This window comes from Mustela lutreola, chromosome X (assembly GCF_030435805.1).
Source record: "Mustela lutreola isolate mMusLut2 chromosome X, mMusLut2.pri, whole genome shotgun sequence".
Classification (NCBI taxonomy): Eukaryota; Metazoa; Chordata; class Mammalia; order Carnivora; family Mustelidae; genus Mustela; species Mustela lutreola.
The window spans coordinates 42,558,406-42,586,280 of record NC_081308.1 but is presented as its reverse complement, the minus strand read 5'-3'; the positions used below and the strand labels follow the sequence as shown (position 1 = coordinate 42,586,280).

At 51.4% G+C, this 27,875-nt stretch overlaps 1 protein-coding gene across 1 annotated transcript; it reads right to left on the bottom strand.

Moving 5' to 3' along the window:
- Positions 1 to 16,261: 16,261 nt before the first annotated feature.
- Positions 16,262 to 27,875, bottom strand: SUV39H1 (SUV39H1 histone lysine methyltransferase). Its single transcript, XM_059156473.1, has 6 exons — positions 27,682 to 27,875; positions 25,462 to 25,607; positions 23,494 to 24,156; positions 17,450 to 17,596; positions 17,238 to 17,367; positions 16,262 to 16,527 (listed from the first exon to the last, which is right to left on the bottom strand). The coding sequence occupies exons 1-6, from the start codon at positions 27,698 to 27,700 to the stop codon at positions 16,394 to 16,396; spliced, it is 1,239 nt and encodes a 412-aa protein (XP_059012456.1). The 5' UTR covers positions 27,701 to 27,875; the 3' UTR covers positions 16,262 to 16,393.

The following is a 27,875-nucleotide window of genomic DNA, read 5'->3' as shown; positions in this document are numbered from 1 at the left end:
ATGCCTAGGGTGCGAGGTTTGAAAGAGCTTGCTGTGAGGGTATGTCCATTGGGCCGAATCCTTTGATCTCTTGTGAGTGTGTATCTCTGGGTATGACCTCTCTGATCTCTTCATGGGTGTGTGGCACAAGATATTAGTTCTGTGGTCTGTTTGTAACTCTTTTTTCATAGCATGTTGGGTCTCTGGTGTACCTCGAAACATAGGTTGCAGGATTTGGGTTCTCTGATCTATTTGTGGGTATATCTCGTAGTATACAGTCTCTGATCCATTTTGGAGTCTATCTGATTTGAGCCCCACTATCTGTTTGTTGGCCTATTTCTCAGAGTGTGAGGTCTCTAATCTCTTTGCAGGTATATACTGTGGGGGTTTGAGGTCTACATGGTTATGTGTCCAGGTTGCGAGGTCCCTAATCTGTTGACGTGCATCCCAGGATGTGAGCTCTCTGATCATTTATGCGTGGGAGGGTATATGGTGTGAGGATCCTGATCTGTTTTCTGGTAAGTGAACCAGGCTAAAAGGACTGGTATGTTTCTGGGTGTTTTCCCAATGTGTGAGTTCCGTAATCTGTTTCAGAATCCATGTCCTAGGATGTGAGGTCTTAGAGCTATTCGTGGATGTACATCCCAGGCACGAGAACCCTGAGCTGTTTGAGGCTGCCCGTCCCAGCTTGTTAGACCTCTCATGCTTTCTGGCGTTGTTTGCAAGTATTTAAGAGATTTCGGATTTGTATCCTTGGACACATAACAGGATGTGGAATTTATTATTTTTTCAAGTGCATATATCGAAGGTCAGATTTCTGAGCTCTTTGTGGGGCTGTATCTCAGGGTTGGGGCTTCTGATCCGTTGGCAGGTATGTGCCCCAGGATTTGAGCTCTCTCGCTTCCTCCTGGGTATGGGCCCCAAGCTAACAAGCCTCTTTAATTACTCTGGGTGCATTTCCCAGGCTATGAGGTCTGTAATGTATTGTGGGTTCTTGTTGCAAGGGTTTGGGTCTCTAAGCCATTTCTGGTTGTATTTCTCAGATGAAGTCTGATTCCTTTGTGTGTCTCTATCACAGTACACAAGTGTTTTTTGTTGTTGTTGTTTTTTTCTTTGCGGTGGAGGGGGGAGTCTCTTTTGTTTGTTAGTCAATGGTATGAGATCTGTTCTGTTTGTGGGTATGTGTCCCAATTTTTGAGGTCCCAGACCGGTTTGTGGGTGTGTGTCCCAGAATGTGTGTCTCTCTACTCTCTTTAGATGTATGTCTGAGGGAAGGAGGTCTCTGATCACTTTCTGGATGTATGACTCCAGAGGAGGGATGGGAGCTGTTTCTAGTGTGTGTTCCAAGATTTCAGGTCTCTGAGATTTTGGGAGGTGTGTGTTTTGTGATTTAAGGTTTCTTACTGTGTGTGTGTGAATGTCTCCACTCTGCCGACTTAAGGCCTCCTAAAGATGATCCAAGGTCCTAATCCTTGGAAACTGTGCATGAAAAGGTGACCTTACATGTTAAAAGGTACTTTGAAGCCATGATTAAATTATACATCTGGAGAGGGGAAGATTTTCTTAGATTTTCTAGAGGTGTCCAGTGTAATCACAAGAGTCCTAAAATGAGGGGGGAAGGATGGCTATTGTCACTGAACGCAGAGTAACAACACAGACAAGTCAGACACAGTGATCTGATGGTGGAGATGTTTGTGGGTATGTGTCGCAGCTTGTAAAGTCTTTGAGCTGTTCATGGGGCTATGTCCTGGGCCGTGAAATTCCCAGTTGTGCATACACGTCTGTTCTCAGCTAAGCAATAGGACTCTGAAGATGTCCAGCGAAGGACATGTGAACAGGGAGCCTGAATCAGGGAGGAGATTGATGATGGAGGCAAAAATCAGAGAGATTTGAAGATGAAACACGGAGAGCTTTGCAGGGGGAGGAAGGGGCCAGGGGCCCAGAATATAGGCGCTCTGGAAACTGGAAAAGGCCAGGAAAAGAATTCTCCCCTAGAGTCTCCAGAAGGAACACAGCCTTGTTCACACCTGCCTTTCATATTGTAAGACCCATTTTTGGATTTCTAACCTCCAGAGATGTAATATAAATAAATTTGTGTTTTTCCACAACCCTGAAATTGTGGTGACTTGTTACAACAGCAATAAGAAACCAATACAGTGTCCTGGGTTGTGATGTTTCCATCCGGTTGTCTGTTCACATTCTAGGAGTGTGTTTGTCAGTGGTCTGATCTGTGTGTGGGTGTATGAGCCAGGGCAAGAGGTCTCTGACCTGTTTGAGAGTGTGTATCCCTAAATTTGTGGGGTTTGTGAGTTGCACATCCCAAGATGGGTGGTCTCTGGTTGGTTTATGAGTATGTCCTTGGATGTGAGGTCTCTATGCTATTCTGTGTGTCTCTTCGCATCAGGTCTCTGAGGTGGTTGTGAGTTATGTCAAGGTTGTTAGGTCTCTGATATTTCATGGGTATTTCCAAGATTTCTGATCGATTTGGTTATATACGTGCCAGGACAGGAGGTCTCGGATCTGTTCAGGTGTGTATATCCAGCTCACTGGTGGTGTCTTTCATTTGGCTCGAGTCTCTGGTCTTTTTGTGGGTCTGTGTCCCAAGCTGTGAACTCTCTGAACTCCTTGTGGGTGTTTCCTGAAGAAGTCAAGTACATCATCAGTCTCGAGGTATTTTTCCTAGACTAAGGTCTCTTACGTGACTTGAGTTTCTGACCTCTGTGTATGTGTCTGAGGGTGTAAGATGTCTTCTGTTTGTGGTGATGTGTCCCAGTTTGAGAGATCCCTACCCTGTGTGGGTAAAGGACACAGAACACCTCTCTCTCTCTCTCTCTCTCTCTCTCTGTATGTATGTCAAGGGTGGGAGATCTCCGATCTCTTTGGAATCATATGATATGGGATGTGAGGTCATTGACCTACTTATGGGTGTGTATCATAGGATGGGATGTTTTTCATTGCTCGCGTATGTATATCTAAATTGGAAAAGGTCGCTGAAGGATGGCCGTGTTCTCATCTCTGGAACATGGAACTACGGGACCTTACATGTTAAAAGGTCCTTTGCGGGGCGCCTGGGTGGCTCAGTGGATTAGGCCGCTGCCCTCGGCTCAGGTCATGATCTCAGTGTCCTGGGATCAAGCCCCGCATCAGGCCCTCTGCTCGGCGGGGAGCCTGCTTCCCCCTCTGTCTCTGCCTGCCTCTCTGCCTACTTGTGATCTCTCTCTCTCTCTGTCAAATAAAATAAATAAAATCTTTAAAAATAAATAAATAAAAGGTCCTTTGCAAAAAAAAAAAAAAAAGTCCTTCGTAAATGTGATAAAGTGGTTATCTTGAGATGGGGGAGACTGTCCTGGATTTTCCAGCTGACTCCAGTGTAATTACAAGGGTCCTTACGGGAGAGACGCAGGACAGTCAGAGAAGCAGATGTGATGATAGAAACAGAAATCAGAGAAAGTGATTTGAGGATGAAATACTGCTTTGAAATTGGAGGAAGGGGGCCATGAGCCAAGGAATGCAGGTAGCTCCAGAAACTGTAACAGGCAAGGAAATGGATTCTCCCCCTAGAGCCTCCAGGAGCGATACAATCCAACCAGCAACTTGATTTTAGCCCTTTGAAACCCTTTCTAAGCTTCTGCCCAGTGGAAAGGTAAAGATAGTAAATGTGTGTTGTTTCATATAACAGTGGACAGGAAATGAATACAACATTCCAGGTCACGAGGTCTCTATCTGGTTGTCAGTGCACAGCCCAGGATGTGGACGCCCCCATCTGTGAGCAGGTGTCTGATGGTGGGGGCTCTCTGATCCATGTGCCAGTGTATGGACCACAATGAGAGGTTTTGCAATGTTTGGGGAGGGGCGGGTATGTCTCAGAACTTGTGATCTCTGAGCTGTTTGTGGGAATATGTCTTAGGATGCGAGGTCTCCGGTTTGTGTGCATGCGTCCTAAGATGTCAGGTGTCTGAGCTGATTTGGGGAATCCATTCTTATTATGTGAGGTCTTCCAGATGTGTGTGGGTTTGCCTTACAGTTGTTCAGTCTCTGATCTGTTTGGTCGGGTGTTTCTGGTGATGCAAGGTTTCTGATCTGTTTGGTCAGTTGCAAGCTCGTTAGATCCCTGATTTATCTAGGTCGTATGTCCAGGGTGTGTGAGGTTTCTGAATTTTTGTGGGTGTATGTCCCTTGACTTGAGGCCTCTGATTTGTTTGCTGGTAAACATCCCGACATGAGCTCTTGGATCTGTGTGTGCGTCTTCACCATAAGATTTCAGGTCTATAATCTGTTTCTGGTATCTTAGCGTCTGAGGCATCTGGCTTGATTGTGGTTGTGCACTGCGGGATTTAAGATCTCTGGTCCATGTGCGGGTCTGCGCCCTGGGTACGTATGGCTTCTGCGCTGTTTGTGGATTATATCTCCGGATGTGAGCTTTATGATCTCTTTATAACATATGACTCAGAGCTTGAGCTTTCCAATCTGTTTGTGGGTACGTGTGGCAGAGTGTGAAACCTGTGGTTTCTTTGTGGTTATATGTCAAGGTTGTGAGGTCTCGAATCTGTTCGTGGGTGTGTATCCCAGAATTTCAGCTCCCTGATCTGTTTGATGGTCTCTGTCCCATGGTGTGAGGGCTCTGCACTATTTGTGGCATTTGAAGTGTCTGTCATGTTTGTGGCTCTGTGTCCCAAGTCGCAAGGTCTGGAATCTCTTTGTCCGTGTATGTCCCAACATGGGAATTTCCAGATGTGTGTGGGGGGTAGTATCTGGTGGTGTGAGATGTCTGATATATTCACTGGTCAGTGAAGCAGGGTGTGAAGCCTCAGACCTGTTCAAGGGAGATCTCAAAACCTAGATGGCAAAATAAAATCTTAAAAAAAAATTTAAAAAAAAAAAAAAAGGGCGCCTGGGTGGCTCAGTGGGTTAAGCCGCTGCCTTCGGCTCAGGTCATGATCTCAGGGTCCTGGGATCGAGTCCCACATCGGGCTCTCTGCTCAGCAGGGAGCCTGCTTCCTCCTCTCTCTCTGCCTGCCTCTCTGCCTACTTGTGATCTCTGTCTGTCAAATAAATAAATAAAATCTTAAAAAAAAATAAAATAAAAAACCTAGATGGCAGGTTCTCTTACATTTGTGAGTTTAATTCCAAGAACTCTGCGCATTTTTTGGTCTAAGGACCCAAATGGGTGTGTATCTGTTCTTTTTGGATGTATGTTAGAGGCCGGAAGGTGTCTCACTTATATGACTCCAAATGTGAGGTCTATGAGCTATTTGGGCTTGTCTCTGGTGAACAAATAGCGAGACCCTGAAGATGTCCACTTCCCAATCCCGGGAACCTGTAATTATGTTAATTTACCCAAAAAGGGGGACTTTGCAGATATGACTAAATTGAGCCTGCTGAGATGGGGAAATTATCCCAGATTATCAGGGTAGGCCCAATGTATCATATGTGTCCTTAGCGGAGGGACACACGAAGCCAAGAATCCTAGAACACAGTGTGGGAAGGACCGCAGAGTCAAAAATAAATAAATAAATAAATAAAAAAGTGACCATAAGGGGTGCCTGGGTGGCTCAGTGGGTTAAAGCCTCTGCCTTCGGCTCAGGTCATGATCCCAGGGTCCTGGGATCGAGCCCTGCATCGGGCTCTCTGCTCGGCAGGGAGCCTGCTTCTTCCTCTCTCTCTGCCTGCCTCTCTGCCTGCTTGTGATCTCTGTTAAATAAATAAAAAATAAAAAAATAAGTGACCATAAGCAGAGATCAAAGAGAAACAGAGGTAGAGATTGGTTGGAAAAAGAGAGAGAGGTTGGAAGACGAAACACTGCTGACTTCAAAAGTGGAGGAAGGAGTCACAAGCTTAAGAATGTGGTCATCCTATAGATTGTTCCCTAGGAACTCAAGAAGGAAGTTGACTCTGCGGACACCTTCAGTTTACCCCAGGAGACTACTTGTCAGTCTTCTGATCTTCAGAAACATAGGATAATAAATTTGTGTTGTTTTACAAGAAGATTGGGGCGATTTGCTACAGAAGCCGGTCCAGAGCCCTGAGAAGCTAAAAAGCCTGCACGTTCACGAAATTGGAGAAACATGGCCTCCTTTTCTTTCTTTCCTTTCCCCTTTTCTTTTCCTTTCCTTTTTTAAAAAGATTTTAGGGGCGCCTGGGTGGCTCAGTGGGTTAAGCCTCTGCCTTCGGCTCAGGTCTTGATCTCAGGGTCCTGGGATCGAGCCCCACATCGGGCTCTCTGCTCCTTGGGGAGCCTGCTTCCCTCTCTCTCTCTGCTTGCATCTCTGCCTACTTGTGGTCTCTGTCAAATAAATAAATAAAATCTTAAAAAAAAAAGGAAAAATAAAAAGATTTTATTTATTTATTTGACACAGAGAGATCACAAGTAGGCAGAGAGGCAGGCAGAGAGAGAGAGGTGGGAAGCAGGCCCCCCACCGAGCAGAGAGTCCAGTGCGGGGCTCGATCCCAGGACCCTGAGATCATGACCTGAGCCGAAGGCAGCGGCTTAACCCACTGAGCCACCCAGGCGCCCCCTTTCCTTTCCTTTCTTTTCCTCTTCCATTTCCTTTCCCCTTACCTCCCCTTTCCCCCTTTCCTTTTTTTTCTTTCCTTTCCCCTTTCCTTTCCTTCTTTCTCTTCTTTTAGTAGGCTCCAGCCAAGTTACATGCTCTACTGACGGCCAACTGGGTGCTGTCACCTTCTTCCCTTTAAAAAAAAAAAAAGTTGGGGGCACCTGGGTGGCTCAGTGGGTTAGAGCTTCTGCCTTCGGCTCAGGTCATGATCTCGGGGTCCTGGGATCGAGCCCCACATCGGGCTCCCTGCTCAGCGGGGAACCTGCTTCCCACCTCTCTCTCTCTGCTTGCCTCTCTGCCTACTTGTGACCTCTCTCCGTCAAATAAATTTTTTTAAAAAATAATAATAAAAAAAAAAAGCTGGTGGAGGGAAGAAAGGACTACAGTGTCCCAGACTGTGAGGTCTCCATCTGGTTGTCGGCACATATCCAAGGCCATGAACACCTCTGTTTGTGAGTGTGTGTCTGCTGGTGGCAGGTCTCTGACCCACATGCAGGTGTAAAAACCAGGGTGTGAGGTCTCTATCTCCGTAATAGTGTGTGTCCCAGAATTTGTGGACCTGGCCATTTTGGGGTATATGGTCCTAGGAGAGGAGAATCTGGTTTTGCAGACTGTGCCCAGGGTGTGAATTCTCTGAACTGTCCAGGGGTGGGGTATGTTCATGGTGTAAGGATTCTGCCTTCTTCGCGGGTGTCATTTCCTTTTGCTTACTCTGTTTCTGAGATTTTATGTCCTAGAATGTGAGATCTCTGGATCCGTGTGTTTGTCTCTGTCTCATGCTGTGGAAGCCTCCGGTATGTTCACTGGTGACTGAAGCAGGAATGAAGCAGGGTGTCCATCCCACGATGGAAATTCCCTCCTCTGTTTGTGGGTATTTGTCTGAGAGCGTGAAGTGTTTGATCTTTTCACTGATCTTTTCTCTGACTTGTTTGTTGTTTCTGGGGTTTTCATCCAGGTGAGTTCTCTGATCTCTTTCTTGATGCGTGTCCTAGGATGTGAGATCTGTGATGTTCTAGGAGTGTGCACCCTAGAGTGTTACGTCTCTGAGCTGTTTGGGGTTTATATTCCAGGTCGTCAGATGTGCGACATCTCATGGGGACATTTGCTAGCATTTCTGATTTGTTTGTTGGTATATAAGCCATGAAGTGAAATTCTTATCTCTTAAGAATCTCAAATCAGGGCGCCTGGGTGGCTCAGTGGGTTAAGCCGCTGCCTTCGGCTCAGGTCATGATCTCAGGGTCCTGGGATCGAGTCCCGCATCGGGCTCTCTGCTCAGGAGGGAGCCTGCTTCCTCCTCTCTCTCTCTGCCTGCCTCTCTGCCTATTTGTAACCTCTCTCTGTCAAATAAATAAATAAAAATCTTTAAAAAAAAAAAAAAAGAATCTCAAATCATCCAGGATTTGAGACATCTGAGCTCATGATGGGTGTATGTTTCAGATGGGTTGGGGACTCGAGCTGGTGGCATGTGTGTGTCCCGCATTGCCAGCTCTCTGATGTTTCTGGGAGTATTTCTGTGCACATGAGGACTTTCGCCTCTTTATGGGAGGATCTCTGTTAGTGGGCTCGTCTCCCAGGATCTGAGCTCTCTGATCTCCTTGAGACTGTATGCCTGAAGATTTCAGGTGTCCAAATCTATCTGGATGCATTTACCAGCATGTGAGGTCTCTAACCTGTTGGTTGGTTCATATCGCAGGATGGAAGGTGTCTGGTGTGGTATGGGTTGTGCTTCTCAGATGAGGTCTTTGATCTGGTGGTGCATGTATGTCACATATGGGACTGTGTCATCTCCTTGAGCATGTTGGTAAAGGGCATGAGGTCTGTTCTCTTTGTGTTTCTGTGTCCCAGTGTGTGGGGTCCCTGGTGTGTGTGTGTGTGTGTGTGTGTAAGAGAGAGAGAGAGAGAGAGAAAATGAATGTGGGCTGCTTTTCTGCTCCTTTGGTGTGTGTGTTTCAGAGTTAGAGGTCTGGTCTGTTTGGGGGTCCTAGAATGTGGGTCTCTGATCTTTGTGTAGGTGTATAGCCCAACATATCTGGTTCCTGTTCTCTTTGGATGCATATGTCCCAAAGACCGGGTTCTCTTCTGTCTTTGAAGGTTTAATTCTCAGAGTATGAGGACCGTAGGCATCAGCTGGCCAATGTCTCAGAACGTAGCTTTCTTGTGCTCTGCATGTATGTCCCAGGGGGTTGGGTCTCTGGTCTCCTTGGGAGTGTGGGACTCCAGATGTGAAGTCTTCAAGCACTTCATGTCCCTGTGTCCCAGGGCTGAGCTTTCTCTTTGTGCACATGTGTTCTGTCTCATCCAATAACAGATCTCCAAATACATGCTCACCCCAGTCCTGGACCTCATTAATATGTCGTCTCACTCGGATAAAGGGATCTTACAGACATGTATTTAGGAAGCATCGTGAGATGGGGCGGTTATCCTGGATTCCCCAGGAGGACCCATTCTAATCACAAGGGTCCCTATGTGAGGGAGTTAGGACTTTTAGGAATCACAGGAAACCAAGTGACTGTGGACACTGAGGGAGGGGGCTGTGGGATGATGGAAGTAGTCACAGAAAGCGACGTGATGGCAGAAGCAGAGGTCAGAGAGAAAAAGAAAGAGACTTGAAGCTGAAACAACAAATCCTCCAATCTCTTTGTGGGTTACACCACAAGATGTCACGGCTGCCATCTGGTGATTTCCTCTCGGTGTTTTTCAGTGTGTGGAGTGTCTGACTTGATTGTGGATTTGAAGTTCTCTGGTCTGTCTTTTTGTTTTGGATGCTCCAGAATGTGGGTCTCTGAGCTGTTCATCTGCATGTGTTACTGGATTGGAGGTTGGTCTCCAACCTGTGCGTGGCTGTCTTCCGAGGACTTCAGGGCACCGATACCTTTCTGAGTGTGTGTCTCTGGATCTGTATTGTCTTTGCGGGAAGAGTCCTGAATATGAGGCCTCTGATTGGTTCGTTGTGTGTGTTCCAGGACGCAAGGTTTATGAATGATTTGGGGGTGCATTTTTGCAGGACTTCATGTCCATGAACTCTTTGAGGGGGGTGTCCTAGGATGTGAGGTTTCTGGTCAGTTTCTCTGCCTGTTTCCCAGCATGTAAGGTCTGTGAGTGTTCTGTCACTGTGCATCCCAGGATGTGATATCTCCGATCTCTTTATGTATGTTGTCAAACATTTAAGGTCTCTAATCTTTCTGTGGGTGAATTGGTCAGGATATTTTAGTGCATTTCCTGGAACATGCCTCTCTCTGCTCTTTTTCTACATCTGTCTCAATGGGCAGTATCTGATCTCTCTGTGGGTGTCTGTCCCATGGCGTATGCTCTCTGATGTTTTGCTAGTGCTTCTTAGGGCCACAGGTATATGTCCTAGGATGTGAATTCTCTGACCACTTTTTGGATTTATGTTGCAGGATGAGAGGTCTTTCATCTAGTTCTTTGTGTATTACCTGTCTGCGGGTGTCTGTCCGAGAGTATGACATCCCTGAGGGTCCGTGCCCCAGGATGTCAGATTTGTCTGTGGGTGCCCATCAAGATAGGAGTTGTCTGAACCCTTTGTGGTTGCATGTCTCGGGACGTGAGGGTCTGTTCCCGGTATGTGTGTCAATATCGTGTGGTCCTTGATCTGTTTATGGTTCTGTGTCTTGCTTGGGTCATCAGGTTTTTGCCTTTTCTTTGTCCCAGCATGTAAGGTCTCTGAGGCATTAGGGGTTTATGCCCAGGCTTCAAGTCTCTGGTCTCCTTGTGGGCATGGGTCCCAATAGGTGAAGTCCCTGATCCATTCTTTTTTTTTTTTTAAGATTTTATTTATTTATTTGACAGAGATCACAAGTAGGCAGAGAGGCAGGCAGAGAGAGAAAAAGAGAGAGAGAGAGAGGAGGAAGCAGGCTCCCTGCTGAGCAGAGAGCCAGATGCGGGACTTGATCCCAAGACACTGGGATCATGACCCAAGCCGAAGGCAGAAGCTTTAACCCACTGAGCCACCCAGGTGCCCCCCCCAATCCGTCCTTTAGTTTATCTCCTAGGATATGAGCGCTTGGAAATGTTTATAGGTATATGTCCCAGCGCATGAGGTATCTGATATTTTTATGTGTATATGTCTCAAGGGATTGAGGTCTACGATCTGTTTGTGGGTATACGTCCCCAGATGCTATTTCTCTGAAACACTCGTGGGTGTCTATCTCTGCTCATGTGGTTTTTGATCTTTTTGTATGTCACAGGATGTGAGGTCTATTCGTTGGGGGCGTGTATTTCCTAGAATTTAAATTCTCTGAGCTCTTTTGGGTGTACATCCAGGATATGAGATCTCTGATCTGTTTGGGTGTGTGTATCCCACTATTTGAGGGCTCTGATTTATTTTTTTAAGATTTGATTTTATTTATTTATTTATTTATATGAGAGAAAGAGAGCATGAGAGGGGAAAAGGTCAGAGGGAGAAGCAGACTCCCTGCAGAGCTGGGAGCCTGATGCAGGACTCGATCCCAGGACTCTGGGATCATGATCCGAGCTGAAGGCAGACGCTTAACCAACTGAGCCACCCAGGCACCGCATGGCTCTGGTTTCTTTGCTCTGCATCTAGCATATTCTCTGAATTATATTTTGAGGTCTGTACTCTAAGTCTCAGAAGGATTTCTGAATCCTCGAGCTGGTTCTGGTCTGCATTCCAGGGGTGAGTTCACAGTGCTGTTTGGGTGGCTGTGTCTACACTGTATGATCTCTGAGCTGTTTGGCTTCTGTGTTCCAGGATAACTGGTCCTTGAGCTCTTGGGGTTTGAGAGTTTCTTGACACGTTTGGGGGATGTTTTCAGGCACAGAGTCTCTTTCTTTCAGAACCTCTCCATCCCAGAGTGTGAGCTATCAGACTCATTAGGGATTTGTTCCAGGGTCATGGTCTCTGAGCTTTACATGGCGGGAGGAGGGTGCCCAGCTGGGAATTTGCTGAGCTGTCTGGAGGTCTTCATTCCACAGATGAAATCACTCCACTCTGTGATGGTCTGTGTGGAGTATAGTGTCTCTGAACCACTTAGAAAGTCTCTCCTCTCAGGTAGGAGGTGGCAGAGCTGTCTGGGGTCTGTGACCCTCACATGAGAACTCAGGGGTGTTTGTTTGAGTATCTGTCCCCAGCCTCTCTTAATGTCTTGAGCCCATGCCCCAGCAAATGAGTTCTATGGTGTGGGTTTCATCCTCGGGTGTAGGTGATTTATCAGAGCAGTTTCAGGATCTGTTTCGAGTTCAAGGGCTTTCTACTGATGTCTTTATACTTTTGGGGGCCTCTGACGTGCTTCACCCTCTAGGACCGAGAGTGTGAGCTCTCTGATCTCTATATCCCTTGGTGTTGAGATTCGTGACTATTGGGGTATCTTTCCGAGGGTGAGCTAGCTCCTGTTGGGAAAGTCCCATTCCCGGTGTGAGGTCTCTCTGACTTACTACGGGTCTATTTCCAGGGTTTGAGGTATCTGAGTGGTTTGGGGTTCTGTCTCTTGGGTGTTTGGAGGAGCGTTGTCCTTTTCCAGGCTGTTAGGTCTCTGAGCTGAGGGTGGGGGTGTGTTTGTGTCCTGGGGTGTAAGGTTTGTTAACTCTGAGCCTTTTGGCAAGGTATGTCTGATACGTGAGGCCTCTAGCCTGTTTGCAGGTCTGCTTTCCCGGCGTTACTAACTCTTTGAGGGTTTCTGTCCCATACTGTGGCCGTATTTCTCCAGGATGTGCTGTCTCTGAGCTCTCTGTGGGTCTGTTTCCTGGGTTAAAAGTTCTCTGGGTCATTTGAGAGCCTGTGTCCACAACATGAGATCTCAAAGCTGTTGTGGGTCTTTGTCCCAGTTACTGGGTCTCTCCTGTTTGTGGCAGACTTTGAACAGAAAGTAAGGTTTCTAGGCTCTTCAGTGTTATGTGTCCATTGAATGTCAGGTGTCTGAAATCTTTCTGGATTCAGTACGAAGTGGGAGTTCCCTAAGCAGTTTAGGAGTCTGAGTTCAGGGTGTGATATTTCTTTTTTTTTTTTTTTCTTTCTTTCTTTGTCAGAGAGAGAGAGAGCACAAGCAGGCAGAGAGGCAGGCAGAGGCAGAGAGAGAAGCAGGCTCCCCACTGAGTAAGGAGCCCAACGTAGGACTCGATCCCAGGACCCTGGGATCATGACCTGAGCCGAAGGCAGCGGTTTAACCAACTGAGCCACCTAGGCATCCCAGGATGTGATATTTCTGAATCATTTGGAGGTCTGTGTAGAGACTATGTAAAGGCTGTGTAAAGACTCTGAGCTGTTTGGGGATATGAGCCCTAGGATATGAGGTTTCTAAGCTGTTTGGGGTCTGTGTCCGGGATGTGGGATCTGAGTCATTTGTGGCCTGTCTTCCAGGGTGTGCAGTCTCTGAGCCGTGTAGAGGATTTGTGTCCAGATTTTCAGGTCTCTGAGCTCTTCTGTGAACTAGAGTGAAGGCCTCTGGGCTCTTTGGGGGTCTTTCAGTGTATGAAGGCTCTGAGCTCTTTGGGGGACTTCTGTGTCTGGTGCGTGACGCCTCTGAGCAGAAATCTATGTCAAGGGTGCGAGGCATCGGAGCCAGTTTAAGGCCTGTGTTCCAGCATGTGTGATTTCGGAGCTCTCTAGAATCATGTTTAAGACAGGAGGTCTCCGAGTTGGTCTGGTGGTCTGGGAAGAGGGTGTGAGGTCTTTGAACTGTCTGTCCATCTTTATCCCAGTTTGTAAGTTCTCTGAGAAATTGGAGGTACAAAAAAAAAAAAGAAAAGAAAAGAAAGAAATAAAGAAGGAAAAAGAAATTGGCGGGTCTTTGTCCCTGGTTGTGAAGCTTTGTTGGGGGGGAGGGGTGGCGGTGCTGTAATCAGATTTTCAGGACTCTGAGCTCATTGGGTACGTGGGTTACAAAGTGGGAGATCGCTTAGGTTTGGTAGTCTTTCCTAGGCTGTCCTGACCCTGAACTACTTAGGGGTTTTTGGGGTCACTGGGCTGCATATAGATTGTTTTCCAAGGCTTGCATTCTCTAAACAGGGTCTGTTTCTGGGCTGTGAGATTGCTGTGCTTTCTGGAGTCTACGTCTAAAACTTGAGTCTCTGAGTCGTTTGTGACACTCTGTTCTAGGGAGAGGTTTCTGGGATGTTTGGTGTCCTACTTTCCAGGCTGTCTCTGAGCAGTATGGGGGTCTGTGTCCCAAGTGTGAGGATTCAGAATCATTTAGGAAGCTGTGCTCAGAGTGTGATGTCTCAGTGTTTGGGTAGTCTGTGTCTAGGGCATCACATCTCCATTTTGGGGCTGTCTGCCCCCAGGATATGAGGTCTCCAAATGGCTTGGGAGTTCACGATTGGGGTATAAAGGCTCCACATAGCTTGGGTGGCAGTGTCCCAGGTTGTGAGGTCCTTGTATCTCTATCCCAGAAACCTCATTCTCTAATGTAGTTGGGGCTCTGAATCCCACTGTGTATGTTTGACAGTCGAGGTCTTAGAGCTCTTAGGGAGTCTGTCCCATAGTTCCAGCGCAGCCTCTGAGGTCTAGGTTCTGTGTCTGGGTGCAAGATCTGAGCTGCTTGGAACTGGGTCTCCCAGGGTGCGTGGTCTCGGAGTTCTAGGGTCAATTTCCGGGTATAATGAGGCCTATGAGCTGTTTCGAAGCCTGTGTCCTAGCTGCCCTGTCATCTCTCTGAGCCATTTAGGATTCTGTCACCTGTTGGGAGGTCTTCAAAATAGGTATCTGTGTCACCGCATATGAGGTCTCTCAAGCAAAGCAAAGAACACGGGCTCACACTCCAACTGAGAAGCAATGAAAACAAGTTTTTTGGAAAGGTCATCTCTGTTCTCTGCTTTCTTCCCTGGCACAGAGAGGCACTCAAGGAGTATCTGTGGAAAAAGCTTCCCCCGGTAGGTAGAGCCTTTTCTCTCTGTAGTAGGTAGGCTTTGGGTTCAAAGCCTCTAAGAGCAGAGAGGTTCCAGCTCGAATTGTATCATGTTTCTCTATTTCTACTGTATTTTTGTTTATAAGTGATAATGGTTTGTTCATTTAGACAGCAATAGATTGTTTCTTTTTAAAAGAATTATTTATTTGAGAGAAAGACAGTGCACGCCAGCGAGCAGCAGCAGGGGGCGGAGGGAGAGAACCCCAAGCAGACTGTGCACGGAACACAGACCCCAACACAGGGCTCCATCTCAAGACCCCGAGATCACGACCTGAGTTGAAACCAAGAGTCGGACCCTCAGCCATCTGTGCCACCCAGGTGCCCCGGATTCAGTCTGCTTTTTCTTGGTGCGTTTTAAAAGTTCAGTTTTAAAAAGCAAGCTTATTTTAGGTCCCATGATCTATGATGATGGCGCAGGCGGTTCCTTGTGGGAGCGTTCCAGCAGATGGCTGCAGTCCGAGGAACACATTCCTGGGCACCCCAGCACCCACCCTCTCATGCCTCCAACCCCCTCCCCCCACAAGGTCTTCAATCCCCACACCTTGGTTTGTTCAGCCATTGATTTGTTTTATTGATGCCCACCCCGGGCCAGGTAGGGCCAAGGGATATACAAGAGGAGAATCAGATTCAGTCCATGCCTGAAGGTCAGTCTGGGGGGCAGGGAGCACGGACACACACAGACACACATACAGGTCTGGCATGTGGTGGCAGGGCACACAGTCTCACGTAGGGGCACTCTGAGCACAGGTAGTCAGGGAAGGCTTCCTAGAGAAGACCTCACAGAGGAAGCAAGGGGCAAGGCAGCCATCAGAGCCTTTGCCTTGTGTCTGTTCTTGGGCAGGTCACTTTTGCGACCAGCGGACCCAAGGTGAGTGCAGAGGGCCTGGGGGCCGGGGATCCTGTCACCTCGCCATACCCTCCCGGGTAAACCAGGCCCACCCCCCTGCCCTTCTTGGCCTGTCCTTTGCCTTCTGCCACGTGCACCCTTTTCTGGGGTCCACCTCCAGAGTTTCCAAGGCTTCCCTGAGACAATCCACACAGGTCAGGTGCTCTGCCCAATGCCCAGCACCTTGCCAACATCCCATCAACGCACATTTTTGTCCTAAGTGCTATCTACAGCCTAGCTAGGTCTCGGTTCAGCCCTATGAAGTCCCAGCAGTCGTTACGCCCCAGGTCGGGGCTCCCGGCCCCCACCACACCGTCCAGAGCCCCAGGGTGCCTTTGTGTATGCACCCTCAAAGGCAGACTTCAGACCTGGCCCCCACTGTAAGGGCCGGCCGAGTCCAGACTGCCCTCTCACTGTCAGCGGGGCAGGAGCACCCACCCCTCTTCCAGTGACACAGGAGTGTCCACTTCCCAACTGTGCAAGCCTGAAAGAGAGACCCTGTGGCTCTGAGGCTCACCAGCAGTCGGCGCAGGCACAGGAGCAGAAACCAGCCCCGGCCCCAGCCCCGGAGATCCCTTCTCTCGATCCCTTCTCTTGCGTGCACAGAGTTTCTGTGGTGGGGGAAAACAGGAGGGCTGGGAACCCGGGGCTCTGCAATCAGCCTGCCCTGGGGCTGCGTCCCCACACCCTTGGGGCAGTAGGGAGAGGGCCTGCAACAGACCCCTCATGCTCCAGGCAGAAGCAGGTACAAAAGCAAACATCCTTCCATTCTGGGGCCCGGCTGGGTTCACCCCTTGGACCTTGATAGGCCATGACTCTCAACCGCAGAAGCTCCTGGTGTTAAAAAAGAACTTCTGAGGGTGGGTGGGGGTTTGTAAGTGCAACCCACAGATGGGGCTAGGACAGGGAAAGGGGACTCCTGGAGTCGGTCAGTCCTCACCACAACCCCACGTTCCCCAAGCATGGGGCAGGCGGGGGTGGGGGGGGGCAGGCAGAAGGCCCTGGCAGTCATTCCTCGACAGGAGGGCAGCGGTGGGTGGGTGGGGCGGGCGGCTTTATGCCCCACTGGCAGTCTGGCCTCAGACTTCAAAGGGCTAGAAGAGGTATTTACGGCAGGATTCAGTCCCACACTTGCATTCAATACGGACCCGCTTCTTGGGGGAGCCGGGGAGCCCAGCCAGGCCAAAGTTGGAGTCCATGCGGGTGCTCTCCATGTCCACGGGGTCCACTGTGGAGTCACAGCCGGGGGGGGGGGGGTACTTGTTAGAAAGCCAAGGTGAAGTGTCCCACTGCCCTTTTCACTGTGAGACCTAGGAATCTTGGGGGCTGGGAGCACATCTGGGATTTGGGTCAGGAGGGGGTTGTGGGGTTTGGTGGTGGTTTGGAGATAGGACCAGAACTCAGCACTGGAGAGCTGTACAGGTGCTGGTAGGACAGCCAGGAGGTGAGGGTTCTGGAGGGAGGCTGGGGGCTGTCAGGGGAAGGGCCACATCAGACAGAAGTCGGGAATGGTCATCCAGAGAGGCACCTGAGCTCTCCTATCAAAGATCCCCCCCGCTTTGAGCATCTCAGGTGGCTAGTTTGTCAAGAGGGGACTGGCTGGCTGGAGGCCTTGAGAGTGTCTGGATGCTTGGACTGAGCCAGGCCAAGCGGGGAGGAGTGGGGAGGATTGAGGAGACTGGGGAAACCCAGATGAGTCAGTAGGAGTGTCGTAACTATTAGGCCCTACATCCCAGGGGTCTGGGGAGAAGTCTATATGAGTATCTCAGGGTTGGGATCCAAGGGTCGGAAATGAGGGGGCCCCCAAAAGGTAGGCAGAAGTCCAAGAGTCCAGATGGACACTAGGAGTCAGGAAGGGCATTTTAAAGCTCCTCGGGAAGGGGTCCTCACGTCCCATGTCACTGTGTGCCCCTGTCCCTCATCCCTTGCCACCCCCACCTTGCATGTTGTAATCAAAGGTGAGCTCCTCCCCTGCCCGGATGGTTCTTGTGGCGAAGAAAGCGATGCGGGGCAGTCGCTCATCGAGGTTGTCTATGAAGACGTTGTACACCTGGAGGTTGGGGTCACACTAGGCGAAAAAGAACAGTGGGAGGGTGAGGAGGGGCCCCAGCCTGCTCCTCCCGACCCCCGCCCACCTGCGGGGTACCCACACTGTGGTTGACAAAGTGGGAGATGTTGCCATAATAGGCAGCATCCACGGTGTACACGTCCTCCACGTAGTCCAGGTCAAAGAGGTAGGTGGCGCCCTGGCGGTCGTAGATCTGGCCCCGCCGCTCCGCCTCCTCTGAGGTAATGATCTGGGGAGAGGGCCGCAGGTGAGGGGAGAGGGGCCAGGAAGGCTCAGGAAAAGCAGCAGACCTCCTGAACGCCCCCCCCCCAGCCCCTCCCAGAGCCCAGGCCGGTTAACAAGTGAGCAGAGCCAAGGCTGGCTCAGCTGAGGGCAGGTCCGGGCACGTGGGGGGTTGCGATGCAGGGGGTCTGAGGGCGCCCAGAGGAGGCCACTGGGCCTCAGCTGCCTGCCGCCACCCCTCCTCAGGCCTCAGGATTGGCTGGGGTCTCTCAGTGGTGCCGGAGACTGGCCGCAAGGTCCGGCAGTGAGAGAAAAACCCACAGGGAGACTCAGGAGACCACGAGCAGGGCTCAGACAGCGGTGCGTGTTCAGGGGAGGGAGGCGGCACCACGAGAGAAGGTGCCCGCGCTGGGCTGTGGCGCCACGAGGCAGCAAGGACACCAGGAGGAGAAAGCGGCCTAGAACGGTAGAAAAGGGACACGGAATGAATGGGGGAGAGACTCAGACGAGTGAGCTGAGGGCAAAAACTTAGAATCTTAATATCGAAAAGACCCCGGTCCAGAGAGATCAAGACCCTTGTTGAGATTCTGAGATGGCAAAAACACAGCTAAGGCCAGAATCTCAGATGAAAGAAAGGAGGCAAGAGCGTAGGTGAGTGGAATCGTGGAATCTAGGAATCTCCAGGAATCTGGAATCTAGGACGGCAGCAGGCATTTCCCCCTCCCCAGCCGGGTCTCCAGCTGTCTGCCCCTCAGGTCCCCCCCTACCAGCCCTCTGGTAATGCCCCAGCAGAGCCAACCATGCCTTCCTCTGAGGGAGGGTCCCATGGGACCCAAGACTGCCCCTTCCTCAGCCTCAGGTGCCTGCAGACCAGGGCAGACCACCTCCTCCACTCCCGGGCTTCCTGCTACCTCCGCCCAGCCCTCAGAGACCAGTGCCCACATGGCGCAAAGCAGAAGCACCGAAGTACCTTTCTTTTCACTCTGCTGCCTGGCCCAGTGACCTATCCTCTGTCCCGTGGTAGGCCTACAGGCACTGCAAACCCACCTCTCCTCTCATGAGGCACCCATTGGCCACCACCACCTCTGCCACAGGATGCAGACCCAGAGTGGCCCCAGCTTCCTTCCTCGTTTCCCCGCACGCCCGCCACAACCACTCTCCGCTCCCTCCAGGCAGGACAGCCGCGTTGGAGCCCTCGCGGTTTCCTCCCTGCCTCTTGCCCCAGCACCTCCAGCCTCTGCTCCCGGCCAGACCCTCACGAGCACCTTGAGGAGACCTGGGCCCCACAGCTCGCTGCCCCACACTCTGAGGAACCTGGCTCGCCCACAGTCCAAATCTGGGCTTGTTCATTCACTGGTTTATTTAGTGGGTTTTTAGGAGGCCTACCCTGTACCCGGTCCCAGCACTCAGGGGCCCGCGTCTGCAGAGGGAGACACAGGGGACCAGGCCGGGTGCCCACTGCAGTCCCAGTTGGGTCAGGGGAGACAACAGGAACCAGGTCTGGTCCCGGCCCTCTTGGGGCTGGGGGTGGTCACAGTCTGGTGAAAGAGAGACGGACTCAGATACCCGCAGTGCAAGGTGCTGGTCAGAAAACCCAGGACTTCGGGTTCCCAGGGCAGCAAAACACCAATACAGCATGTAAAGCAAAGCTACAGTCACAGAAGGGCTTGGACACGAGGTTGAAGACTGGGGACACTCTCCTGAGGAACGCCAACAGGAGCCCCAGAAGCGTTCTGAGGGCTACATCAAGGTCAGTGTTCCTCCACCTCCCGAGAACACACACTCCTTGCGAGTTGGCTTGACAGGTGTTGCTTCTCTGCGGCCTCCTGATGCCTGGGCGCTGGAAGCCGCCTGTGTGCAGTCCCCTGCAGGCCTGGGACCGAAGGCGGCTTCCGCGGGTTCTCGAGCGTGCTGGGTGGCGTCTGAGCCAACTTTGCCCTTTCCACGTCCTCCTCCCTGGTCTGCATCTTCCCGCCTATTCTGCCTCTACCTGCTTCCTGAGTCTCCCCGAGAGTGAGTCACGCGGTGAGCCCTCCAGGGCACAAACGGCTCCTTCTCCAGCCGCCTTCCCAGTCCCACTCTGTAAGGGCGGGCTTACCCAGAAAATTCAGGAACAGAGCAGGCCCCGTCCCCGCTCTCTAGCAGCTGTCCAGAACGACTGGGGAAGACAGATGGGCTAGAAGCTGGCAACCTAGAAAGGGTGCTGACTGTGAACAGGACCCAGAAGACTGACTCCAAGTCCAGCCGCTGCCCTGCCCCCATCTGGAGAGGGGATCCTGAATGTTCTCTCCTGCCTGCTTCCTCAGCCAAAAAACCAAAAACCCTTCCACCAGGTCTGGCAGCGTACCAGTTTTAGACACTTGGGCCTTTTTTTTTTACCCACTTTGTTAGCTTGGTGACTCTGAGCACGTTCCTCTCTCCCTCTGGGCCTCCACTCTCCTCTGCAGAATTGGGGGGTGGCGCGGGTGGGGGGCGATAGTGGTAGTAGTGACCTGACAGGAGCTGTGATAAAGCTCCAGCGTGATCAGGGACATGAACGACTTTTCTGTTCTGGACGCTGAGCACTGTCAGAAATGGTCATGAGTGCCAGTCTTACCTAGTCGAACATGCTCCTTTATTTTTATGTGCCCTTTCCCAAGAAAGGAAACACTGCTAATTAAATGATGACGTACTGTCATTTAACTAATTGAGATGCACCTTCCTTTCGGTGTTGGTAAAATATAAAGCAAATTCAGGTCTTAGAATGGATAAGCTAGGCTGTTGTTCTCTGCTGGGCGAGGGTGCATGTTCTGATGGAACGCGGAAGGGGGCAGAGGAGAGGACAGGCAGCTCACGAGGAGGGACCACTGGTGCAGAGAGGGGAGGGCGGGTGTTGGGTCCACACTGTAGAAGGACAGCTTGGCAACCAGCTATGGGGTGCATGCCCTCTATTACGTGACACCCGTAGGGTCCGGGACAGCACCATGTAACCGAAAAAATGAATACTCCTGTGATGAGATCCATGACTGTTCACCCCAAGCAGGAGAACTAGGCTACATACCAGCCCAGATCAGGTCTAGCTGGGTGTTCTAGCCATATGGGTTACCAAAGACTGGGTTTTCTGAGCATTTTGGATTTTCTGAATTTCAGACTAATGGCTAGCGTTTATCAAAGACTTACTGTTCAAGTGCTTCTTCCAAGTGCTTCACACATCACGACTCATTTAGTTCTTATAACAAGTGAATGATATGGGTGCTGTTACCATTCCCATTCTACGGACCAGGAAACTGAGGCTCAAAGAGGGTGAGTGACTGCCGCTGAGTGGTGGAGCTCAGCTCCAGCCTCCAACCTCGGCTGTGCTGCCCCCCCCCCCACGGGGGACATACGAAGAGGAGTTTCGCTTCGGCAGCAGCTGGGGATGGTGGGTGCCATCAGGAGGCCCCACAGGTCTGAGAGCATCAGGAGGGGGCCTGGAAATCACAGAATGTGGCAGGAGGGAGCCCGAGAAATAGCTTAAGGACAGTGTGTGTGGAGCAGGAAGAGGGGGCACAGGGGTGAGAAGCCCTGACCACCCCAAGTTTACAGCATGGAAGTGTAGATGCTAAGGAAGAACAGCACCCTGGCCAGGGGACCCTGGGGTACTTGGGGGCTGTGCACTCTCCCTCCTCTTCACCCGTCAGGATCCTCTGTGTTATAAAGAGCTTTTCCTCAAGATTGTCAGTACAGTGAGGCTGGAGACACTCCCTTTTCTGGACTTCCTCTAGAACCCGTGGGCTCCTGTGGGGGCTGGTCACCTCCTGCAGGCTGTCAGGGGCTCTGGAATGTGCACATGTCCCCCTTCAGACTGGTGACACCCCTCCAGGCTGTTAACATCTCCTGCACTGTTAGCATCCCTCGGAGGTGTGGGTACCTCCCCCAGAGGGTCAGAACGCTGAGGGCGTGGGTACTTTCTCCAGGCTGTCAGAGTTCTCTTAGGTGTAGACCCCATCTCCTTCAGACTGTCCCAGTCCCTCCGGGGTGAGGACACTTCCTTTTCCTGTCAGGACAGTGTGGGTGTAGACACTGCCTAAGCTGGACTGCCAGGGTCCTGTGGAGTGTGGAGAGCTTGCTCTCTCCTTCAGGTCACTCTGGGACAGAGACACCTCTTCCCACAAATTGTCGGGATCCCCGTCCCAGACTGTCAGGATCCCTCTGGGGTATGGCGACCTTCTCCTTCCTCTAGACTGGCAGGTCCTTCTATGTGTGGACATTTCTTTCTCCAGACCGTCGGGATTATCTGAGTGTGGACTTCTTGTCTATAGACTCTCAGGGTCCTCTGAAGTGTGGACTGCTCTGCCTCTAGATCATCTCTGCCCCGTGGGGCTATGACCGCACCTACTTCATGGGTCATTATTGGGAGTCTCTCCTCTCCATCAGTGTCATTACTACGGTGTGGACACCTTCAGCTGTGTGTCCCTTAGGCCCATTTCTGTCACTTCCCAAGTATACCACAGCCCTAAGAGACATCTAGAAAGATGAAGGTATCTGGGGTTGTCACCATGACAACACTCTCATGGATTTACACGGTCAAGGTCCAGGTAGGTCGATTGTTCCCCCAGTGCATGAGATGGTCCGTCATAAAAAGAACTGCTCCACCCCAGATGCACACTGCATCCCACCTTAGAACATGACATTTGCTGTTGCAGACACTTGCTGGTTATTCATACACACACTCCTTTTGTTTTCCACCTAGGTACATGGCTGAGTCACACTTCCCAGCCTCCCTTGCACCAAGGTAAGGCCAGGGACTCGGTTCCAGCCAGGGAGTGTGGGCAGCAGTGATGGGCGCCGTATCCAGGCCTCCCCGTCCACCCTCAGCCCACTCGCCAGCGATGCAGAGTAAGGATCAGGGGCAGCTCTAAGGCACAACACAGGCACAAGAGGGAAGGAGCCTAGGCAGCCATGCCACTGTACAGAAGGATACTACCTGAACACCCCAGGCTGGACTGGCAGGAGCAGAGAGATATCGAACGTGTGAGGCCACTGGGCTCTGGGGCTTGTATGATACGGCGGCCAGCCTGCCTAATCCAGCTGCCCCTTGAACAACACAGGTTTGAACGACATGGGCCCACCTACAGGCAGATTTTCTTTTCCATAAATACAGTAGGGGACTCTAAGTGCTCTTTTCTCTTCCTTAATGATTGTCTTAACATTTTCTTTTCTCTAGCTGACTTCACTGTAAGGAACATTATATCATACATGTAACATGTAAAATATGTATCAGTCCACCACTTAAGTTATCAGTAAGGTCAACAGGCTGCTAGTAGTTAAGTTTCTGGGGAGCCAAAAGGTACACACAGATTTGACTACACGGGGTTTGCACCCCTAACCCTCCCCCCGCACTCCCCTCCCCTGGGGCCCTGTTGTTCCAGGGTCAGCCCTATACCCAGGCTTTCCCTAGTGTCCTACAAATGTGGAGGAAGTGGCCGCCCACGTTAAGGCATGTCTGCGTCCTACTCCAGGGTGTTCGTGCTCCCATTAGTAGAAGGCACTCCTCCTGGTCAGACATTGCGTGGCGGTAAGCTGAACCCTCGAGAAATGAGAAGTAGTGCCTTTCCAGGTGACGCAACCCTATGCTGAGCACATGGCCTGTTAAAAGGAATGGCCTGATTTCAGTTCCCGCTTTCCTCTTTGCCAGGTACCCTTACGAGGTCAACCCAGTCAAGAAGTATTTCACTGTGCTTTCAACTACCAGCTTGAAATGCACGCCCCTCTCAGGATGTCCCTGTCACACTCAGGTTAGCCGCCCCCCACCTTTCCCGAGACAGGAAAAGCAGGGACGCTGCAGGCATGCAGTAAGGCGAGCTGGGCGCACACGATGGGAACATAGGGCAGGAAGAGCTCCCGCGCGCGTGCATACACACACGTTGGGCCCCGGCTCCCTACCTCTCCCACGTACTCCATGACGAAGCTGTTCTTGCGGATCTTCTCCAGCGTGCGGACGCCCCAGCCACGCCCGTCATCCGTGCGGAAGATGCAGAGGTCATAGCGGATGCCCTTCTGTACCACGCGGTTGGGGCAGTCATAGCCGCAGCGGCAGCGCGAGTTGCACTCGTAGATGGGCAGTCCCGCACGCAGCCGCACTTGACCCTGGTCATTGTAGGCAAACTTGTGCAGGGATGCCCCAGGGCAGCAGCCTCCGGCGGGGGCCCACAGACAGTCCTGGCACTCACAGCCCACAGCCACCTGGTTGAGGGTGATGCCCTCCCCCACACGGTACTCGTTGATGTATACGAAAGCCCGTGGGGGGCCATCCAGGTCCACCTCATTCTCCACGGTGATGCGTCCCAGGTGGCTGCGCTTGGCATTGAGCTCCTGCTCCCAGCGCCGGAGCGCCCGCCTCTGCTTGGCCTTCTGTACCAGGTAGTTGGCCAAGCTTGGGTCCAGGTGCCTGGGGGGCTTCGACCGGTGGTGCCGCCGGAGCAGCTCCCTCTCTAAGTCCTTGTGGAACTGCTTGAGAATGCGCACACACTTGAGATTCTGCCGTGGCTCCCAGGTGCTCTCTGAGTCTGGGTATCCGCGCCATTTTACCAGGTAATACTCTTGTTCCTGTTGGGGGGACCAGGGGATGGGGGCACCGTAAGTGGTGATACCCTTGGCCCAGCCCTTGTGGGACCTCCATCCCAGAGCCAGTAGGTAAGACCCAGATCATTCCCAGCACCTCTTCTGGAATAAGTCTATGTCGTGGTTACAAAGCATGGGACCTAGCCTGAGGATCCCTAGGTTCAAATCACCTGCTCTCCCTTGGTACTGTCTAAATTCCAAGTTTTAATTTAATCAGCTCCCTCCTCCTAGCTGTTTCAGGCCCCAACTCTTGGAAGTCACAACCTTCACTTCTTTTTCACAGTCCCCACATCCACCCTCAGCAAATCCTGTCAGCCTCATCTTCAAGCTACATCCAGAGTCCAACCACTTCAAACCATCGTCACTGCCACCCCTGTCATCCGTCGCCTGGATTCCGGTAGGAGGCCTCCTTACCTTCTCACCAGTACCCCCAGTTCCACCTTTGCCCCCTACAGTCTGCTCTCCATTCAGCAGGCAGAGGGATATTTTCTTGCAGAGAGCAGCTAGACGAAACAATTTAACCACACAGATTCCACAGGCAGACACACTGGGTACAGATTCTGAATCTGTGGCTCCTTGGCTGTGTGGCTTTAGGCAAGTTAATTAACTCTGCAGACCCTCATCTATAAGTAAGGGAGGGGGAAGCTGACATCATCCTAGCTTTCAGTATGTAGCAGGTACTGTTCTAAGGAACTTCTGTGTCTTATTAACTAATTTAACCCTCACAACTCTGTGGGAGCTAGATAATACTAGTCCTCTCCATTTTACAGATGAAGAAAATGAACCACAGAGAACATGCATAAGTATCCCAGGGCTACAGGGCCAAAATCTGAACCCCACCATACTGGCTCCAGTCTGTTCTCTTTATCCTGCTGTCGCCTGCTCTGGCAATGGTAACAGTTCCCATTTCACAGCATGGCTAGGGGGATTGAAGGAGGTTCTGCAAGTTAGTGCCCAGCACACTGGATGTGCTCAATAGTTGCTAGCTGTCACTGGCTCCCTTCCGGGGCTCAGCACCTCAAACCCTGCAGCTGGTGTGTATTCCTGTGGAGGTGGGAAGAGAGACTTATTAGGGGATTCATTCAGGCTCCTGCCCGCCCCTGAGAAAGCCACTTAGTTTCCTCACCTGCAAAATGAGGATAATAAGAAGTCCTACTAAACCTAATTTTTTAAGACCAGAGGAGAAAATTCCCTTTGGAAACAGATGCAGGCAGTTGGGGTGGGGGCAAGGGGACAGTAAGCCAGCTTCCTTGATACACCCCTGCCCTGGCCACGGTCACCCAGACTCACGCGGATCTTCTTGTAATCACACAGGTACTCGACTTCAAAGTCATAGAGATTCCTCTTGGAGATGCCAAGGGCTGGGCAGGAGAGCTTGGCCAGGCGGCACAGGTCCTGTAGCTGATTCCAAGAAGACTTGCAACACACACTGCAGCCTAGAACAAGGAGGCCAGAAAGAACTTACTGGGCATCGTGGTGAAGCCACGGGTCAAAGGAGACCCCAAATCCTCTCTGGGACTTCCAAAGGACTGCCTCAGTCAGTGAGATTTAATCCACAGGCCTTCCCAATGCTGATTCCCTTCTACAACAGAAACAGGCCACTTCTTCCACCCTAGTGCTCATTCCAAGGCTACTGCTGGAGCAGTAGACCTCAAAGTGCAATCTGCTGCTTGGATTGTCCTAAAGGGATCTATTCCCAGAGCTTCCAATTCCCTCCATACTCTTCCTAAAACTGCCAGCAAACCTGCCAGGTGTTCAGGACCTAATCGTCCCTCTCCCCACTTTGCAAAATAAAGAGAACAACCCCCCATCTCAGTAGGGTGCATTGCCCTGGAGGGAACGGGTGGGGATGGGATTACAACCTGTAGGCACCAAACAAAGGCTTAACTGGAAAGACTGGTCTGGAAACCCTTATCTAAAATTCCTGGGGTAGTTGCGTTTAGGAATTCAGATTTTTGGGGGGCAGATCTTTACAAGTGTAGTTCTAGGTATGCCCCACACACTACCTACCACCCCCAGTGTGGTCAGGGGTATCAAGCCATAATCAAACACATTAGTAATTCTGCAGCAAACATCTGAATTTTTACATTGAATCGGAGAAATAAAGAGGCAAGATAGTCCCACTTTATAATCTAGTTTTGCCACTGAATGGTGCCAAACTGAACTTCTCAGAGCTTTTTAGATTTCAGAATTAGGAGTAAGATACTGTGGAATGGTATTAGATTGCCGGAAGCTTCTTTGAAGGATTAGCCTAGGTCCTTTAAACCTGCAAGGTGTTTGGGGTTTTTTTTGAACCCGCATTTTGGCTTTCTGTCTCATCTACATTTCTGTGAGGGGTAAAGCCCAAAGGAGTACGCTCTGAATTCAGGAACCGGCAAATAGTATAGATTACTGACGTTTCTTTTAAGTATGCCTGGAACCTTTCTTGGGCTATCAGAAATTTTCAAGATGCGGATTTTTTTTTAAAAAGACTTCTGATTCAAGGCACAATGTGCTTTAGAAGCCATTTTATCAAATCATTCCACAGAACACTTACTCCAAATGCAGTCAGTCCTCATCCTATTTGTAGTATTTTCTACTTCCCATTACAAAAATCAAACATTTGAACTCATAACGAAATACTCTAGACCTCAACCTGAAAACGTCCAAGAGCTTTGCAAAATTATGCCGTGTGCTAACCCCCCCTCCACTTAGGCAGGCGTAGTGGAGACTCGGCCTGTGCCCACGCTTTCCTCTCTCTCCCTGTGATGCCTCTCCCTTTCAAACCCCTTAACTTGCATTTGAAACTAAACCACTAAGTGGTCCCAACTAACCTCTCCAGCTGCTGGCTCCCCACTAACCACAGGTGGATTCCTAGCCTTCAGAGGCACCCCCTCATACTGGGGAGCCCATCGTCCCCGCAGCTTTTCTCATCCAGAACAGCCCACCCTCCCCAACATACTGGAAAAGTCACCCCTCTTCCCTTGCACACGAGAGAGTCCAGCTCTCCTATTAGAGAAGCCCCTTTCCCTTCTTCCCGGGCGAGTCTTTTCTACAGGAAACCCTTTCCCCATCACGCGGAAAGGAGGTACCCTCACCCTGAAGACTCTTCTGTCCCCCCACTCTGAAAACGAGGTCCGTCCCCTTCCCTTCCCTCCCCTTCCGGCGTCTCGCGTGGACACCAACCGGGTAACGGTCACCGGCAGCCGATTTTCCCGCGCGCGGGCGCGGCCTCCCCGACAAGCCCCCGCGCGTGCGCGCGCCGACTGGTCGCGATCAGGGGCGCGCGCCCCCCTCCCGCGTCCCCACTTAGCCCCGCGCCCGCCGCGTTCCCAGGCACGCGCCCCCTCCCCTCAGCCCCGCCCAGCCCCGCGCGCCAGGCCTGGGCTCCCTGAGCCCCATCCTTTCCGCGCCAGGCTTCCGGCTCCCGGCTCCGTGGCCTCGGACGCCAGGGCCCCGAGCCCGCGACGCCACCCCTCCAGCCCACCCGGCCCGGCCAGCAGGCCCGCGCCGCTGCCGCCACTGCTTCACCTTTTAAATTTTCCGCCATCTTTCCCCACGGCTAACGACATTCGGGCCTAACCGGCCTCGCGAGAAGAGAGCTCGCGCGGGCGTGGCCGAGAACGCGCAGCCTATTGGCCGCGCGGCGCCGCGAGCAGCGCCCGCGCGGACCAACCGGCGAGCCGTGACCGGACCCCTCCCCGCCACCCAGCTCGGTCCAGCAG

What these genes read in the sequence shown, in the direction of transcription:
- SUV39H1 (XM_059156473.1), bottom strand. An exon ending in GTGATTACAAGAAGATCCGC is followed by an intron (nt 24,157 to 25,461) that starts GTGAGTCTGGGT and finishes TCCCCCCAACAG; the next exon opens with GAACAAGAGTATTACCTGGT. An exon ending in CTTTGATTACAACATGCAAG is followed by an intron (nt 16,528 to 17,237) that starts GTGGGGGTGGCA and finishes GTGACTCCACAG; the next exon opens with TGGACCCCGTGGACATGGAG.